The 17,058-nt window shown below is 50.6% G+C and overlaps 1 protein-coding gene and 1 long non-coding RNA gene across 11 annotated transcripts in view; one reads left to right on the forward strand and one right to left on the reverse strand.

The window, feature by feature from the left end:
- Positions 1–14,252, forward strand: CES4A (carboxylesterase 4A). 6 transcript variants are annotated; one of them, XM_019819857.3, is made up of 14 exons: positions 1–531; positions 4,227–4,428; positions 6,951–7,092; positions 7,173–7,306; positions 7,626–7,779; positions 9,272–9,376; positions 9,447–9,551; positions 9,697–9,735; positions 10,212–10,352; positions 10,884–10,964; positions 11,318–11,471; positions 12,073–12,219; positions 12,443–12,515; positions 13,484–14,252. In XM_019819857.3, exons 1-14 carry the CDS (start codon positions 348–350, stop codon positions 13,623–13,625), a joined length of 1,803 nt encoding a protein of 600 aa, XP_019675416.2. In that variant the 5' UTR covers positions 1–347; the 3' UTR covers positions 13,626–14,252. The 6 variants fall into 6 exon arrangements, with proteins under 6 accessions (XP_019675416.2, XP_006941638.4, XP_019675418.2 ...); XM_006941576.5 differs by having other exon boundaries at positions 12,088–12,219; XM_019819859.3 differs by lacking the exon at positions 9,447–9,551.
- LOC102900873 overlaps positions 3,967–17,058 on the reverse strand; it is a 26,904-nt gene continuing 13,812 nt past the window's right edge. The window contains exons 2-5 of one of the 5 annotated variants that reach the window (XR_002150054.3): positions 14,416–14,593; positions 13,542–13,629; positions 10,348–10,497; positions 3,967–7,347 (exon numbers count right to left, since the gene is read on the reverse strand). This is a non-coding gene — a long non-coding RNA (uncharacterized LOC102900873). Of the gene's footprint in view, positions 7,348–8,438; positions 10,498–13,541; positions 13,630–14,415; positions 14,594–17,058 lie in introns of those variants that run through there. The other 4 variants (XR_891174.4, XR_006590395.1, XR_442067.5 and 1 more) reach the window with 4 other exon arrangements.

A 17,058-nucleotide genomic window follows, 5' to 3' on the forward strand; every position in this document is an offset into this window, starting at 1 on the left:
TGTGTGAGGAAAGGTGAAGCACTGCCTATTAAACGAGACTGGGCAAAACAAAGGGGAGCAGGGAGGCCTGAGACCCTTAAATCCACAGTGAATACACCTGGGGATTGAGGGGCCTTCTAACCAGGTCCTCTGCTGCAATCTTATCACCTACTGTGCACTCAGAGCTTGACTCACACTGCAGCTGTAAGCCTATTGCACAGACGAACACATCAGGCAGAGATTGCAGACTGGTCAGTTTTTTGAAGAGCCAAGACTATCTATCATGTGCTGTCACTCCAAGGCAGACAATCAAGGCTGTGGGCTGGCCAGAGGGCTGGTCACAATTTCTTCTGCCCCTGCACCTGCTGATGGGATTTCGGGAAGATAAAAGTGGGACTTCCCAGTGCTCACTGGACACTGCAGACACAGCTACCAACTGGTACCCACAGTGTGGATGTCACCCCAGCCTGTGGCAGGAGCTGGCTGGCCAGAACATGAGTTGGATTCTATACCTGAGCCTCACCCTTTGCCTGATGGTGCAGACAGCCCTGGGTAAGCCCCAACTCCATCCTGAGGGTGTCAGGCAAGAGGGACATGAGAGACACAGGGGCAGGCCCTCAGCTCAACCTCTCCTGGTACAGCGGGGCAAGGGCATTTTAACAAGGTCTGGGCGGATGGGGGGGTTGTTTCGGGCACTGATCCTCCCATCAGCTAAGAGTCTAGACATTTATGTTTATATATTAAAATATATTTTATAATTTACATAATATTATGTATTTATAATTTGTTAATTTATATTTGTATTCCTTATAAAATTAATATTATATAAAATTACTACTATATTAGTATATACATTAGTGTGTATGTATATGTTACCACCAACCAGACTGAGATCTAGAACATTTCCAGCACCCCACATGCTCCTTCCCAATCAATACCCTCAAAGTAGCCACTATTCTGACCTCTATCACAAATTAGTTTTGCCTATATAAGTGCATTTAAATTTTTTTTAAATGTTTTATTTATCTTTAAGACAGAGACAGAGTGCGAGCAGCGGAAGGGCAGAGAGAGAGGGAGACCCAGAATCTGAAGCAGGCTCCAGGCTCTGAACTGTCAGCACAGAGCCCAATCTGGGGCTTAAACTTATGAACCACAAGATCATGACCTGAGCCAAAGTCATACGCCTAACCGACTGAGCTACCCAGGCGCCCTGTTTAAGTGCATTTAAATTTTTTTATTTGCGAGAAACTTTGCTAAATCACTTTTAGCATTTTGGCACATTTTCTTTTAGTCTTTTTATTTCATGTTTGTACACAGCTACAGTATTAGCATGTATACAACTTTATACACTGCTTTTTTTCACTTAGAATCTTATCACAAGCAGCTTATAACTTTAGTTTATAGTTAAAATTTTTTTGCCTGGTCCTGTGACATAAATGATGCTTCTAGTACTCACTATGGTATATTTAACTATGGTTCATAAAGGTCTTCGTTTTAATGCCTTTCTGACTCTTTTCTGAAGGGAGGGACCTGAAAGTGAAATTACTGAGTCAAAATAAACTTTTAAAAACTTTTAATTTTTTTTTCAACGTTTTTATTTATTTTTGGGACAGAGAGAGACAGAGCATGAACGGGGGAGGGGCAGAGAGAGAGGGAGACACAAAATCGGAAACAGGCTCCAGGCTCTGAGCCATCAGCCCAGAGCCTGACGCGGGGCTCGAACTCCCGGACCGCGATATCGTGACCTGGCTGAAGTCGGACGCTTAACCGACTGCGCCACCCAGGCGCCCCTAAAAACTTTTAAAAAGGTTCGGGGGTACCTGGGTGGCTCAGTTGGTTAAGCGGGTGATTCTTAATTTCGGTTGAGGTCAGGCTCTCACCATTCGTGAGCTGGAGCCCTACATCTGGCTCTGCACTGACAGCATGGAACCTGCTTGGGATTCTGTTTCTCCCTCTCTCTGCCCCTCCCCTGCCCTCTCTCATGTGCTCTCTAAATAAATAAATAAATAAATAAATAAGTAAAAACTTAAAAAAAAAGAAATCACTGAGTCAAAGCATGTGAACGTGGCTCTTATACATTATGCCAAATTATTTCTCCAAGGCATTGTATTAATTTATCCTGCACCAACCTGTACCAACAGTATATGTGAATATCCTTTTCACATATACTGTTTCTTTGCCAGAATTGGGGGCCATCATTTTTAATTTCTTAGGTGGAAGTTGTCTCTCCTGGTTTTAATTAGCATTTAATGCTTATTAAGAAGGTGGAATGGGGAGCCTGGGTGGCTCAGTCGGTTGGGCGTCCGACTTCAGCTCAGGTCATGATCTCACAGTTCGTAGGTTCGAGCCCTGCATAGGGCTCTGTGCTGACAGCTCAGAGCCTGGAGCCTGCTTCAGATTCTGTGTCTCTCTCTTTGCCCATTACCACTTGCACTCTGTCTCTCACCCTCTCAAAAATAAACATTAAAAAAAAAAGAAGGTGGAATGTTTTCCTAAGTGCTCACATATTGTCTCCAGGTAGCAAGGCTGGAGTGGGGACCACTCCATGGCAGTTCTTGTTCAGGGGTGTAAAGCACTCTGCCACATGCTTAGGTGTCCCCAGAGACTGGGATGAGGACAACAGAACATCACCGCTTAGAGTAGAACTCTGAGAAGAACCTCACTCTGTGTGACCTTGAGCAAGTTCTATAACCCCTTTGAGCTTCATTTTCCACATTTGTATTGTGCAATAATAACATTTACTCTCTACATTTTTTAGGAAGATGAGGTGAGATAATCCATGTAAAGTGTTTGGCACAGTGCTAGGCTATAATAAAGGATCAATAAATTATAGTTGTGGGCTAGTCAGGCTTCAGGGCAAATCCAAGTAATATGACAGACCTCTGCCTCTTTGCTGTGTCCTCTGAGACCTCAGGCTGGTTGCTGCCCCTGTCTGGGCCCTTAGTCCTCCCCTAGCTCTCCCCAGGGCCAATGAGGACTTGATGTGAGAGAACCATGTGAAAGGCTGTGTAAACTGCAAAGAACTGCACACATAGAGGAGGTTTGAGATGGCCCTTTGCCTGCACTGGCCTGCCTACATGCTTGCAGGCCACCATTGTAGTCACTCCTTGTGCACAGATATTGCTTTTGTCAGACGTGCAGAGACTCGGGAACATGGACAGAGTGGTACTTTGGGTCACCTGCAGCTGGAGGTGCGAGGGTGTGCTCTACCACACCAATTCCAAATGCGGTGCCCAAAATCAAATGCATCAAAATCTCACGGAGGTATCTGTAAATCTACTTTCCCAGTGCAACCCTGAGATTCTCATTCAGAGGGCAGGCCTAGGAATCTGTATTTCAGCAATGATTTCCTCAGATGATTCTGATACACAGCCAAGTTCAATAATACTCGGACCAGATTTGCTTTCTGTCATTTGCAGAGTGAGCTCCAGGGGACCAGGGTACAGAACGATTCAGTTTTGATAAGAAAGGAGGAAGAGAAATGACAGGGGTGCTTCAGGAAAGGACAATAGATGTGAGGCAGAGCAATGCTTGGCAATAGCAATAGGGCAAGATGAGAGCTGAGAAGAGGAAGAAATGCCCATAGGCAGCCATTAAATTCAAGTCGCTCTAGTTTGTATATAGTCCAAGAGCTGGCTAAGGTGTGGATATAGGTCTAATGTATCTGTGTGCCCATGTGTAATATATGAATATATGCCACATATGGATACAGTGTAACCTTTATATAACTGTACTTACATGCATGCATATGTATGTATGCATATGTGTGTGCACTTAACTCTTGTATTTCTACATGCTTTGTTGTAAATAAGCTGTGTTCACATATACCTATGTATGTATAAATTTGTATGTACATGTGAGTATTACTGTGAGTATACATACGAATGAGAATGTCAATAATGTGTGTGATTTCTTCCCAGAAGTATGCCAGGTAAATGTCAGCAACAAGAAAGAGGTACTGGAATACCAATATGAGACAAGCAAAAATCAAAATAAATGACATGATTATTGACATTAAATGATACATTAAATGACAGAAAAATAATTCATATAATAGACATGAACCTTTATGCACCTACCAACATAGCATTGAAACCTTAAATAATGAGAGAGAAAAATACTGAGAGAAACACAGAAAAGGTAGGCAAAATACACAATTGTGAAAAGCTTCAAGCTGCAACTGGTGCCATGGCAGACAGGCCAGAGTCCTATCAGTGGCCAGAGTGACCCTTCTCCTCTCTTCCTAGGTGCTCAGCACACCAAGGAACCTCTAGTGATTACCAAATATGGGACCCTCCAAGGAAAACAGATGCACATCGGGAAGACACCCATCAATGTCTTCCTAGGAGTGCCCTTCTCCAGACCACCTGTGGGTGTCCGCAGGTTTGCTGCCCCAGAGCCTCCAGAGCCCTGGGAAGGAATCAAAAACGCCACCACCTATGCCCCTGCGTAAGAGCCAAATGACTGTTGGCTGGGAGGTGGGCAGACTCTAAGGAGGGGGGGTGGATCTATGCCGGCCTCTGGGCCAGAGTTTGAACAACTCACTAAAGAGTGCACCGTATGACTGTACGTAGCCTGGGGTCCATTCCGGCCCTCAGTTTCCAAACCTATATAATGAAGTCGTTGGCCCAGATGATGTTTACAGGACTGTTAATGCTGTTTGTTCTTGGCTTTCTTATGGGAAAGCTGCAGACAAGGAGGAGGTGCTCACTGATGTGCCTCCAGGATCTTCTGGGAACCTAAGTTTTCCTAAAAGTATGTGAGGAGGAGTTCTCTCTGTCTCTGTCTGTCTGTGTCTCCATCTCTCTGTCTCTGTCTCTGTCTCTCTCTCTCTCTCTCACACACACACACACACACACCATACCCAGTGAACCCTGAGCTCTTCCCTCTCACTTGGGGCTTGAGCCCCAGAACAAGCCCACATGACACCATCAGCCCTTCCCTGCAGAAGGAGCTCCAAGATAGGGAGTCACAGGCTCAGTTTCAGTTTTAATGTCCCAGAATTTTTTCTTTTTCAGACAGAGAGAGAGAGAAAGAGAGAGAGAGCACACATACGAGTGCTTGAGCAAGGGAGGGGCAGAGGGAGAGAGAGAATCTTAAGCAGGCTCCACATGCAGCACAGAGCCCCATGCAGGGCTCAATCCCATGACCCTGAGATCATGACCTGAACCCAACCGAGTCACCCAAGTACCCCAAAGTCCCAGAATCTTAATGCAACCTCTAACAGGGCTCAAATCCTGAGTCACATGAGCATGTTGAGATAATGACTGCCCTTTGAAGCACTAGGCTTGGCAATTTACCCAGAACAAGTGTATTTATTATTTATTCAGATCATTGAGTAACCCACTGACCAGAATATTCTGTGGCAATCATTAACAATCGGTTGGATACAGCACTGGGTTTAGAAAAATGTCTACTGTGAGAACCTGGGTGTCAGTTGATATCTAAAAACTATAACCACCACCCAGGGTGTCTAACTGTTGAGAACAGGGCATCCACTGTTAGAACATGAATGGCTATTAGTAGAACACTGGGGTGTTAGTTGTTAGAACACTGACCACCAGTGAGAGAAACCAAGACATCTGAACCTTCTGTGATTGTTATGTGGAATCCCATGGATCAGGTGACAGAACAGGGGATGACCATTATTAGAGCCCCGAGGATCAGGGGTTTAGAGATTGGGGTGCCCATTGCATAGAAGTCCAGGTGTCAGTTGTTGGAACGTTGGCCATGAGCTGTCAGACAATAGCTGTTTGGAACACAGAGTGACAGGTAGAAGAATTTGTGGATGGCTTACAACAGACTGTGGGATGGTAGTTAAGGAGACAAGAAGACTAGTGGCCTGTTTGGATAATGACTAGCTTCAGGCCAGAGCAGCAAGGGAACAAGTGGAGAAAGGAGTAGAATAGACAGGCTTTCCTGCAGCCAGTCAGATGGGCCCAGCCCCAACTATTGGCAATAGCCACACTCCAGGCTGGGACAGCAGGGAGAAAGGATGAGGTGGCCCAACAGCCCAAGCTCCACAAGTACACCAAATGTTCACATGGTACAAGGCACTGGGCTGAGTGCCAGGACTCAGACAAATCCACATCCATCCCTGCCCCTAGGAGTGCATGGTTGCTTGGGGAGAATAACAACCAAACCAATCGAAACAACTCTAACCCAGCACTATAATCAGCGAGGATAGAACTTTGGGAAGCACAGACAGGAAGTGCCCAGCAGAGGGGGCGCCACTTTAGCTGAGCCTTAAACATAAGCAGGAGTTTGCCAGGCAGAGAAAACATTAGGCAGAAGGGACATAAGCAAAAGGGCTTAGAGATGGGAGACAAGGAAGGGTCCGTGGGCATCTAGAGCAAAGAGTGCCAGGAAGACTAGATGGAGAGGGCCTGCGTCAGTATGGGTGAATCTGGACCTTATCCTGAGCGCAGGGGGGCCCAGGAAGGTTTTAAGGAGGGAAGTGAAATAGGTTTTTGTTTTCTGTCAATCCCTCCGGTCAGGGCGTGGAGGATGAGTTGGAAGCGATGTCAAAGAGGCTGGGGCAGTGTCCTGGCCAGTGTAGGTAATGGCCTTTACAAGGCAGCATCTCTGGGATGGAGAAGGCCTATTTAAGAGCTGTTTGGGAGACAGAAAAGAGCCTGAAGGACGGGGGCATGAAATCCCAGGACACCCAGGTTTCTGGCTTGACAGCACCAAAAGGGTCTCCAACAGAAGCATGGAACCTCTCCCCAGGCAGATTCCTGGGACCGGGGGCAAGACAGAGGGGTGGATCTTGCCCTGGGTCTGACCTGGCGCTGCACTCACCCCGGACCCTAATGCTAGTGGAGGCTATTCGGACACAGATACACACACGCACGCGCGCGCATCCTAAATTTTGCTTTTGGTTCTATTTCCTCAATTGCGGAACCTGGGTTTGCAACCATTCTCCCGTCTTTGGCCACCACATTGGGCCCAAACTCACATCGTGACCGCAGGTGCCTTCAGGAGTCCTGGGGACAGATCACCTCCATGTACTTCAACACGCGGAAACAGTACAAGTGGCTGCGCTTCAGTGAGGACTGTCTGTACCTGAATGTATACGCTCCAGTGCGCGCGCGTGGGGACGCTCCGTTGCCGGTGAGTATTCATCCTCTTCCACGCACCATCCCACTCAGGCACCCCACCGCCCAGCTCAGGCCTCCGCTTTCCATGTCCAGGTGATGGTCTGGTTCCCAGGAGGTGCCTTCCTCGTGGGCTCCGCTTCCACGTACGATGGCACGCAGCTGGCCTCTCGCGAGAAAGTGGTGCTCGTGCTTCTGCAGCACAGGCTCGGCATCCTGGGTTTCCTGAGGTGGGCGGGGCCGGGGGCCGGACGGGGAATCAGGGGCCCGGCTTCCCAGGGACATGTGCGGAAGGATAGAGGAGGGGGTGTGGGGGCGTGGTTACAAGAGGTGCGTGCAGGGGCGGGGCCTAATTTCTTCTGGAGAGGGCGGTCACTCCCAAGTGCCGCCAGAGGGGGACCTAACACTAGGGACAGAGGTGTGGTCGCAAGACCTGGTGCCTGAGGGACCAAGCAGGGTGAGGTGGGGCCAGGCAGAACCAGGCTGGAGCCCTGAGTAACCAGACGGTCGGGGGGCTCCGGACCCTGATTATGAGCCCCGCGCGTCCAGCACGGGCGACAGCCAGGCCCGCGGGAACTGGGCGCTGCTGGACCAGGTGGCTGCTTTGCGCTGGGTACAAGAGAACATCGCAGCCTTCGGCGGAGACCCACGCTGCGTGACCCTGTTTGGCCAGTCTTCGGGGGCCATGTGTATTTCGGGACTGGTGAGTGCAGCGCCAGGTCAGACCCAGCACAGACGCAGGTCCCCGGGTTCCCATGAGTGCATCCTCCACTGCACACACACCTATGCAGATTTGTGTGTACAGGTACATGCCGGTGCACAGACTTGCCCTTACCCTGCAAAGGGTACTACTCCATCCAGGGGTAGCACTGATGAGAAAACCAAGCCAGCAGAGCGGGCAACGCTGAGAGTAGGGATACTCAACCAATCCGTGGTGGGCCAGAAAGATAACCCAGCACCTCCTGCCTCCCTACCTACCCCCAGAGCTCTATCCCCTGAACAGAATGCATCATCCGCCTTATGGGCAAGGCTGGGGCCACAGACCAAGCCTGGGAGTCAGGGGCCTGGGTTGGAGACTCGGGCGACCACTGACCTGGAGTGTGCCTGGAGTGTAGGTGTAAGGTCAGGTACACCCTGTGGGACACATGTTAGGGAGGTGAGCTGGGACCACATAACACAGGGCTTTACCCGCCACAGTAATAATACTCAAACGCTCAAGCACTTTCTGTGTGTCAAACACTCTTCCAAGCACTGTATGTATATTCATTCAATTCCCTCAACAGTCCAGAAATAGAAGCATCCTCTTTCTACAGTTCTACCAAAAGAGAAGTTTTCTCCATTGTGCAGATGGATAAATTGAAGTCCAGAAAAGTTAAGCAGCTTTATTCAAAATACATTGGAGAACAGGGAAAGATTTGAAGCAGAGAAGTGACACAGCCAGAAGTGCATTTAGAGAGATGGCTCAGTGTGCTGGAACTGAGTTAGGAAGAAGCAGGAGGAGAGGCCTGGAGGCCATCTGGGAGTGGAGGTGGGGTATATCTTAGAAGAGAGGATGAGGTCTGCCTCTGAAACAAAAGCAAGAAGACTGGAAAGTAGAAGGTAGCTGAAGAGGGATGCAGGAAGCCAGATGGACAGGACTAGGGCAGCTGGGTGGAGGCGTGAGCAGAGATGATAGGAAAGGCCCCTGGGACTGGATGGATGGTGTAATGTGAGGGATGCCACTCAGATGGGAACCAGCTAGAACAAGTTTGGGCCACATGAAGTCTGAAGTGTCCAAGAGACAAGATGAGGGATCCCAGTTATAGTTGCTCTTCCAACTTGGGCAGCAAAGAAAGTTAAGAACTGTCAATACAGGTTAAAGGGGCCATAGGAACCAACACCCCCTCCCCCCCCCCATTTCTAACCCAGAAGCATAGAGAGTCTCTTTCCTACACCAGCAGAACCCTTCCCACAAGCTCAGATCCCCTCTGGAACTGCTGGGGCCCATTGCAGGGGCCAGGATAGGGGGGCCCACAGGCATGAAGGCACCGGCTGTAGGTCCAGGACTCTAACCCAGGACTCTTGACTCCCTCCCAAGCTGCCTGCACTCTTTGGGCCCCTTCACGCTGCCCAGCCCTAGCCAGAAAGGCACCCAAAACTGCCCAAGTGACTTCTACTTGTGCCTCTCATGGGTACCACACTCCCCACCCCTGCAGATGATGTCACCCCTAGCCCGCGGTCTCTTTCATCGGGCCATTTCCCAGAGCGGCACCGCAGCACTCAGAGCCTTCATCACTCCTGACCCGCTGAAGGTGGCCAAGGTGGGTGTCTCCTCTCCCCCAGGGCTCAGCAAGAAGGGGCAGGATGGGCCTGAACACCTCTTCTCCACAGACAGTTGCCCGCCTGGCAGGCTGTACCTACAACAGCACACGGATTCTGGTAGACTGCCTGAGGGCACGATCAGGGGCTGAGGTGATGCATGTATCTAAGAAGATGGTAGGTAAAACTTCCTTCTAGCTCCTTCACCTGGCCACCTGTAAGCCACCTACCTGACCTGATACCCGGCTGCCCCCAGGGACCCTGTCTAAGGAGCACAGTGGGGAGACTTTCTTTAACTCTAGTTCCCTCCTCTCCCCTACAGGGATTCTTCCACCTGAACTCCCAGAAAGACCCTCAGGAGGTGAGCAGGCCCTGTTCTGTGATACAGTATTTATTGAACACCTCCTCCTATGTGCCAGGCATTCAGGATACTAAGTGAACTGTTCAGACCAAGATTCCTTCCGGAGTAGGACTGATGTTCCAGTGGAGACAGGCAGTAATCACTATACATAAATAACTCATTTACCTCTTTAGAAGGAAAGTGAATAGTGACAAATGGAGCAGGGTAAGTAAGGCATAGAATTTTAAATAGGAGGGACAAAGAAAGCTTCATTCAGAAGGTGACATTTAGCAAAGATTGTCAAGAGGTGAGGAAAGTAGATACCTGGGGGTGAGCATCTCCTGCCCTCCAAGGGGTCACTGAAGCCCAGCTTTTCCCAAAGGGCCTATGGATAAAGAAATCTCTGGATGGGGACCTGCTGAGCTGGGAACCCTAGGCTACAGGGATCCTGGGAGGATATGTGGGAGGACTATTTGGAAATGCCCCTTGCCTTGTAGGTTGTGTGGTTCATGAGCCCGGTGGTGGATGGTGTGGTGTTCCCAGATGACCCAGCGGTGCTCCTGAGCCAGGGGCAAGTTGCACCTGTGCCCTATCTTCTGGGTGTCAACAACCTGGAGTTCAGTTGGCTCTTACCTTTTGTAAGTCAATAGGAGGGGTGCCCACCCCAGCGGGAGTAGCAGAGGATTCCTCTTGGGTAGTACTGTGCATGAGATCGGATCCCATTGGCTCTTCTGGGGATGTCCAAGTGCTTGGGTACATCCTGCAGTCCCGGAGCAGTAAGAGCTGGCCAGAAATGATGGGAGGAAGAGAAGTATTGGCCTCTTGGAGGTTTGAGGACCCCAAATCTTCAGATCATAGTTTGGATGGATCATCCTATCCACTGTTTAGCCTCCAAGCAGCTGCAAATCCTGCCCCCTATCCCCACCCCCACAACTGCTCCTAGGTCAGGATAGTTGTCCCCAGTCCCCACTTCAACTCTGACCTGGGTGGTAGTGATGGACAGGTTGAGAACAGGAGGGCAGGAAATAGTCATGGGCCCTTCCTGGGCTGTGTGCTCTGAGAACTCACCACTTAGATGGGTGAGAGCCTTGGAGCCTGGTGTAGCTCTGGCTGGAATCCCTCCTGATGTTTGGGCCTAACTCACACCTGGGTCCTTATATTGTGGGCAGATCATGAAGATCTCACTAAACCAGTTCACAATGAGAAAAGGAATCATCACCAAGCTGCTCTGGAGAACCAGTACCCTGTTGGTGAGGAGCCATGCTGTTAGGGGTGCTCAGTTTGGTTGGACAAAGCTAACTCCCCTTTTGGTGGGGCTTGGAGTTTGGTATGGGATCAGATGGCTGCTGGTGAGCAGGTTCCCCCCACCCCCCACCCCCCCCACCCCCCCGCCACCGCACTGGCCTCAGGATCATGGCAGGCAGTTCTCATGCAGTCTAAACACAGGGGTAAGAATCAGCAAAGATCTTCCCAGAAGTTTCCCTCTCTCCCCCACTCTCCCAGACCAAAAACTCCTGAGGATGCTGAGTGTAAGTCACTAGTGTGTGCATTTCTGCTCATCTGGCACCCCAGGCCTCAGGGTGGGTATGAATTCCCCACCCAGAATATCACCAAAGAGCAGTTACCACTGGTGATAGAGGAGTACCTGGGTGACATTGATGACCGTGACTGGAAAATGTTAAGAAACCGTTTAATGGACCTAGCTGGGGATGCGATCTTTGTGTACTCCACACTACAGGCTGCCCACCACCACAGAGGTATGTGGGGTCCCCAAGAGTGGGCACACTCTGTCTACTGATGCTGCTTACCAACTGCTCAAGCACCTTCTTGCACCTCTGGGCTGGTATAGGATTCTAAGATGGCATAGAAAAAGTAGTGGGCTGTCAACTGAGAGAGAAAGGGAGAAGGAGGGCAGGGCAGAGTCCAGCCCAGAGGACATAGCCTAGGGTGGTCAGGGAAGGCTTCCTGGCTGGGAGGACAGGCTGAGGGGGCACATTGGAGATCCTGTCCAGGCTGAATGGGGCTTGGAGAACACATGGGTGAGAGTTCAAAGGTGGGGCTGGAGAGCACAGACACCAAAGAACCTTAAATGCCCAAGAGAGGAACTGTTCAGAGAAGGAACAGGAAGGGTCTGTGATCCTGCTACAATCCCCATCTGCAGATGAGGAATTGCAGCTCAGAGACTGTTGAGTGAGTGACTTGCCCCAGGACATGGGACTGATGAGTAGTGTAGACAGGACTCAAATCTGCCCCTGAGATTCTGGAGCCCAAGCACTTTTCCCTGCTTGATGCAGGTAGGTGGGATGTGTGGGGTGGATGAGAATCCCAGCCCAGGACTTTTCCTGCAGCCCTCCTCAGTTTCCCTATTCCTAGATGCTGGCTTCCCTGTCTACCTGTATGAGTTTGAGCACCACACTCCCACCGGCATCATCATCAAGCCCTGCACTGATGGGGCAGACCACGGGGATGAGATCCACTTCATCTTTGGGAATCCTTTCTCCAAAGGTGCTACAGCCCCACCTGACACCCTCACTGGGTGTCTAGTCTCCCCACCTTTGTATCCGGACTCACCTCTCCATTGGCTGACCCTAAGGGTCTAGGCAGTTCCTAATCTAGAATGTTCCTGGAAATGAAAGCCTCCCAGTATGGAAGAAATAGTGGAAGGAGAAGGGTGGGATGTTACCACCCCATGCTCTGTTCCAAATGTCACATCCTATTCTGACCCCAGGCCATTCCACGGTTGAGGAGAAAGCACTGAGCCTCCAGATGATGAAATACTGGGCCAACTTTGCCCGTACAGGGTGAGTCTGGTCCCCCAACACATCTGGGCAGTCTTCCTGCCCAACGCTAGACCCATTGGCCAGCTGCTTCAGGTATTTGTCCCTGTGTGTCCCATAGGAAATACATGATCAGCCTAAGCAAACTGCACTTTCTCCCTCACCTTTTCCTAGCCAGTGACCAGGTCCTAAATGTCCCTAGGATGTGTCCCTCTCTGTCCCATGACTACACTCTTCATTCACTCAAGCATTCAACCCAAGTCATTCATCATGCACTGTTTTTCACCCAGCCCTATACTGGGAGCTGGAATTCAAGAATCTTGCAAACATGGCCCGCATCCTTCAGCAGCTTGTTAATGTTATAATGAAAACATTAAGTTGCTGTACTGGGGAAGAAGGTACTATGAGAGCACAGAGGAGGTGTCTGACCGAGCTCAGATGGGCAGGAGCGGCTTCCTGGCAGAGGTGACATCTGGGCTGAGCTTTGGCTAGCCTTGTGACTGGTTTCCCATCTCCACATTCTCTATCCTTTCTCTCCACCCCTCTTATGATACTCAAAAGATCTTTCTGAAATACTATCTGACCAAGTCACTCACCTGTTTAAAACTCTTTCTGGCTTCCCTCTGCCCCCAGACTAAAGTCCCCACCCCTTAGCCCGTTGGCATGAAAATTTTCAAAATCTTTACTGAGTCATCTTCTATCCACAGCCATCCTCTTGACACAGCCCATGTTTTTCTGTAAACTTATACTTGTGCTTCCTCCAAAAGCCCTCGTCTTTCATACCTCCAACGCTTTGCACATACTCTTCCCTCTGCCTGTTTCCTTTTGCCACCATACACTCTTCTATTCTTTCTTAAAGATCTAAATATCATCCCTGTAAGGAATGCTTGGACTCCAACTTCCAAAGGGAAGGTGAATAAGGGCAGGGTGAGAGAAGGAGGCAGGGTGAAGACGAGCATGAACAACCCTCTCTCCTTCTTCCTTCTGGGCAGAAACCCCAATGGTGGGAAGCTGCCTTACTGGCCACGCTATAACGAGGAGGAGAAGTACCTGCAGTTGGATTTCATCACGAGGGTGGGTGTGAAGCTCAAGGAGGAGAAGATGGCCTTTTGGATGAGACTATACCAGCATTAAGGACCTGAAAAGCAGAGGCACTTTTGAGAGTAGCTGTGCAGGAGGGCATCTAAGGTATTTCCCCACCACCTAAGCTTTGGGGAGACTGGCCATGGACACATCTGGGACAAGCGTCCTGCCTTCCCCAGTGTAGGACCTGCAGAGACTCCCTACTATCTCCAGGCCAGAGCTAGAGCCTAAGCCAGTTGTTTGGGGCTCTGCACTACACTCTTCAGCCTGACATCCCATGATGCCCCACTGTCTCACTGATTCTAGCAGGTTAGGCCAGGTTCTATTACTGCTCCATTGTGCCCAGCCACCCAGCCTCAGGACAAACCCAACTCTTCCTTCTCCAAATCCTCCCACCCTTCAAAGTCTACTTGAACCCTTTGTTTAGATTTCTTTGGGGAAATCCACCCAGTCTGCCACTGCCCTTACCATTGCACCCAGCTTGTCATTGACCTTTCATCCTGCTCAGCCTTGTGCCTGTTCACATTACATTGGCCTGAGGCCTTGGTCAGATTATTTGTTATGTGGGGTGAAGCTTTGATAGCTTAGGGTCTTCTCCTCCTTGCATACTCACCTCCCCTGAAGCCCCTCCAAAGCCTGGACACAGGGATGGTCCTCAATAAAAACATGTTGAATTGACCTGAATTTCTCCATCTGTAAAATGCTTGAGTGAAGCAGAGGACATCTTGATTTGAGCCATCAGAGAGAGGGTGTGTTGCTGCCTGCTCCTTGTTGGGCCCAGCCTGCTGTGCTACATTCAGATAAAGGGAGCTGTGGCAAAGTTGCCTGGATTGCAATATACCTGGCTTTTTTCTTCATTATCTCAGAAGGGACCTCAGGATATCCATACTCCATCCTCACTTGTCCATTGGTGTAGGTCTTGGTGCTACATCCAGACTCCTCACTCTGGCCTCTCCTGCAACTCGACCTGGGCATACCGCAGCCTGTCCCATAGGTTTTTTTTGGTTCAGTTTAGTTTGCTGTTGGTTTTTTGGTGGTAAAATATACATAACACAATATTTACCATTTCAACCATATTTAAATGTCCAGTTTAATAGCATTAAGTACATTCATGTTGTTATGTAACCATCACACCATACATCTCCAGAACTTTTTCATCATCCCAAACTGAAACCCTGCATCCCTTAATTAACTGCCTATTTCCCCTCATTTTCAAACACTGGTACCCACTATTCTACTTTCCACCCTATGAATTTGACTATCTCAGGTACCTCATAGAAGTGGAGTCATACAATATTTGTCCTTTTGTGTCTGGCTTATTTCCCTTAGCATAATGTCTTCAAAATTCATCCATATTGTAGCATGTATCAGAGTTTCATACCTTTTTAAACTGAATAATATTCCATTGTATGTAAATAACATATTTTGTTTATCCATTTATTTGTTGATGGACATTTGGGTTGTTTCTACCTTTTGGCTATTGTGAATAATGCTGCTACAAACAATAGTGTAGCATCCCATAGGTTTTATGTCCCAAACTACAATGTTGATTAGACTCTATTCCTAAGGGTTCCTGAGTTGTCTCTGAGGCAACTAGAAGCTGCAGACCTGTGGGGTCAGGGGCACTCATTCCTCCAGCATCTAAGCCCCCAAAACAAAGAGGTGGTTGGAAGAGGGGGACAAAGCCCCTTTCAAGCAGATTCATGTTCACAACAACCCTGTCATAGATTTTATTACCCTATATTATAGATGAGGCAACTGGGACACAAGACATAAAAGGTCTTGCTCAAGGTCATTACCTAGTTGTGGAAGAATGGAAATTTGATACAGCCTTGTCTGACTCACCCTGCCACCTCCATCCAAACCTGGAACAATCCCTGAGAGAGGATGGCCCCAGAGGACATGTGGCAGCTCCACTCTCTGGGAGGCATAACCAGCAGAACATCCCTGCCCCCCTCTAGCCAGAGGATAGTTAACCAAATAGCAGTTCAATGGGACCCTGAGTGAGAGGCTGGATGCTCAACCCCCTGGAAAGCGATCCTGGGTAACCTGTGCAGAAACTCAGCAGGGACCAGCTGGGCTTGATTCATCCCAGTGCCTACAGGATACCCTGACCTGGAGGTCCAAAGGTCTGACTGCAGGTCAGTCCAGGCCTGCTTGTGAGGGTCCCTCAGTTCCGTCCTCAGACTCTCACACATCTGGGGAAGGAACCTTCTCCAAAGAGCCACCTGCCCAGAGGCTGCTCCCTACCCCCACCCCCCAGGCTACTGTCTCCTAAATCAGTGGGAGTGAAGCTGAGGAGGAGCTAGGGTACAGTCAGCGCCCCACCAGACCACACCAGATGCCAGGATCATAAACGACTCCCAGGGAAACCCTAGGACCTTATCTCAGAATTTGAGCATGGATGGATTCCAGTGGAACCAACCAGCCTGGATGGTTGACTGGTCCCCTGCCTCCCACAGCCCCAGCCCCACACCACCCTGTCCTCTTCCTGATGGAAGAGGGAGGTGGGGAGGGCTACCTACTGCTCTGTCTCCACCTCCGCTTCCCAGCTGCACTGAAGTCTCCGGTGGCCCACCCAAAGGCGTTCCTAAAGTCCCTGCCAGGCTCCACGGAGCTCCACTCCGCAGGGAGCGGTTCACAGAACTGACTGGATCTTGGTGAAGGCCCTAAGACACTTGAGTGGCTTTTCCCTGGGTTCATCGCTGTGTGCCAGGGCCGCCAAGAGGAAGAAGACGCACCGGTGTAAAGCCAGCTCTTGGAACAGCGTGGACACGCGTCTCCTGCCAGCCCCATGGCTCAGCTCAGGCTGAGCCTGACTCCCCAGCTCCAGAAGCGGAGCCCCTTGCTCTCCTCCGACACCCCGCCTGCCCCCGCCCGGCGAAGCAGCAATTACTACCAAGGCAGCTGAGGGCCAATTAGTGCGGGAGACTCGGCGTGTGGGTGGTGCCCGCGCTGACCGCAGTCCCCGCAGCGCCGCCGCCGCCCTCCTTGCCCGGCAGACAGCGCCAGCGGCCTGGGAGCCTCTGGGGACGCGCCGTCCGCCTCCCGCCAAAGGCAGTGAAGGATCAGTCGCCTGGCGCGGGGCCAGAGCCCGGGCGGACGCGAGGGCGCCGGGAGCTGAAACTCGCAGCCGCTGGGGGTGGGGGCGAGGGGAACCGGGCCTCTCTCCCAGTGAAGGCTCCTGCGCCCCTGACCGCCTGTGCCCAGGCGCCAGCCAGTAGTCGCCTGGCGGGCCGGCGGCAGGAGGCGCGGTGAGGCCGAGCCGCCCCAGTCTCAGGCAGGCGACACAAACGCTCTGGGCAGGGGCGGGCTCTTCCAAGCCCCTTGCGGTCTCATGGTCCTCCTGGCTTCTCGCTCTCCAAACAAAGCCCCGCCTGGGCTGGCCGCCCCCAGGGCAGTTTCCTGCTGGTGGCCGTGGAGGCCTGCGCTGGCTGGTGCCCCGTTGGCAGGAAGGTGGGCAGGAGTTTGGGTGGGCAGTGCA

Source organism: Felis catus, chromosome E2 (assembly GCF_018350175.1).
Source record: "Felis catus isolate Fca126 chromosome E2, F.catus_Fca126_mat1.0, whole genome shotgun sequence".
NCBI lineage: Eukaryota > Metazoa > Chordata > Mammalia > Carnivora > Felidae > Felis > Felis catus.

Bases quoted from the DNA above. Each gene is read 5' to 3' on its own strand.
- CES4A (XM_019819857.3), top strand. From the start codon at position 348: ATGGGATTTCGGGAAGATAAAAGTGGGACTTCCCAGTGCTCACTGGAC. The intron at 532-4,226 runs GTAAGCCCCAAC...CTCTCTTCCTAG, and splicing joins GATGGTGCAGACAGCCCTGG to GTGCTCAGCACACCAAGGAA. The intron at 7,093-7,172 runs GTGAGTATTCAT...TTCCATGTCCAG, and splicing joins GTGGGGACGCTCCGTTGCCG to GTGATGGTCTGGTTCCCAGG.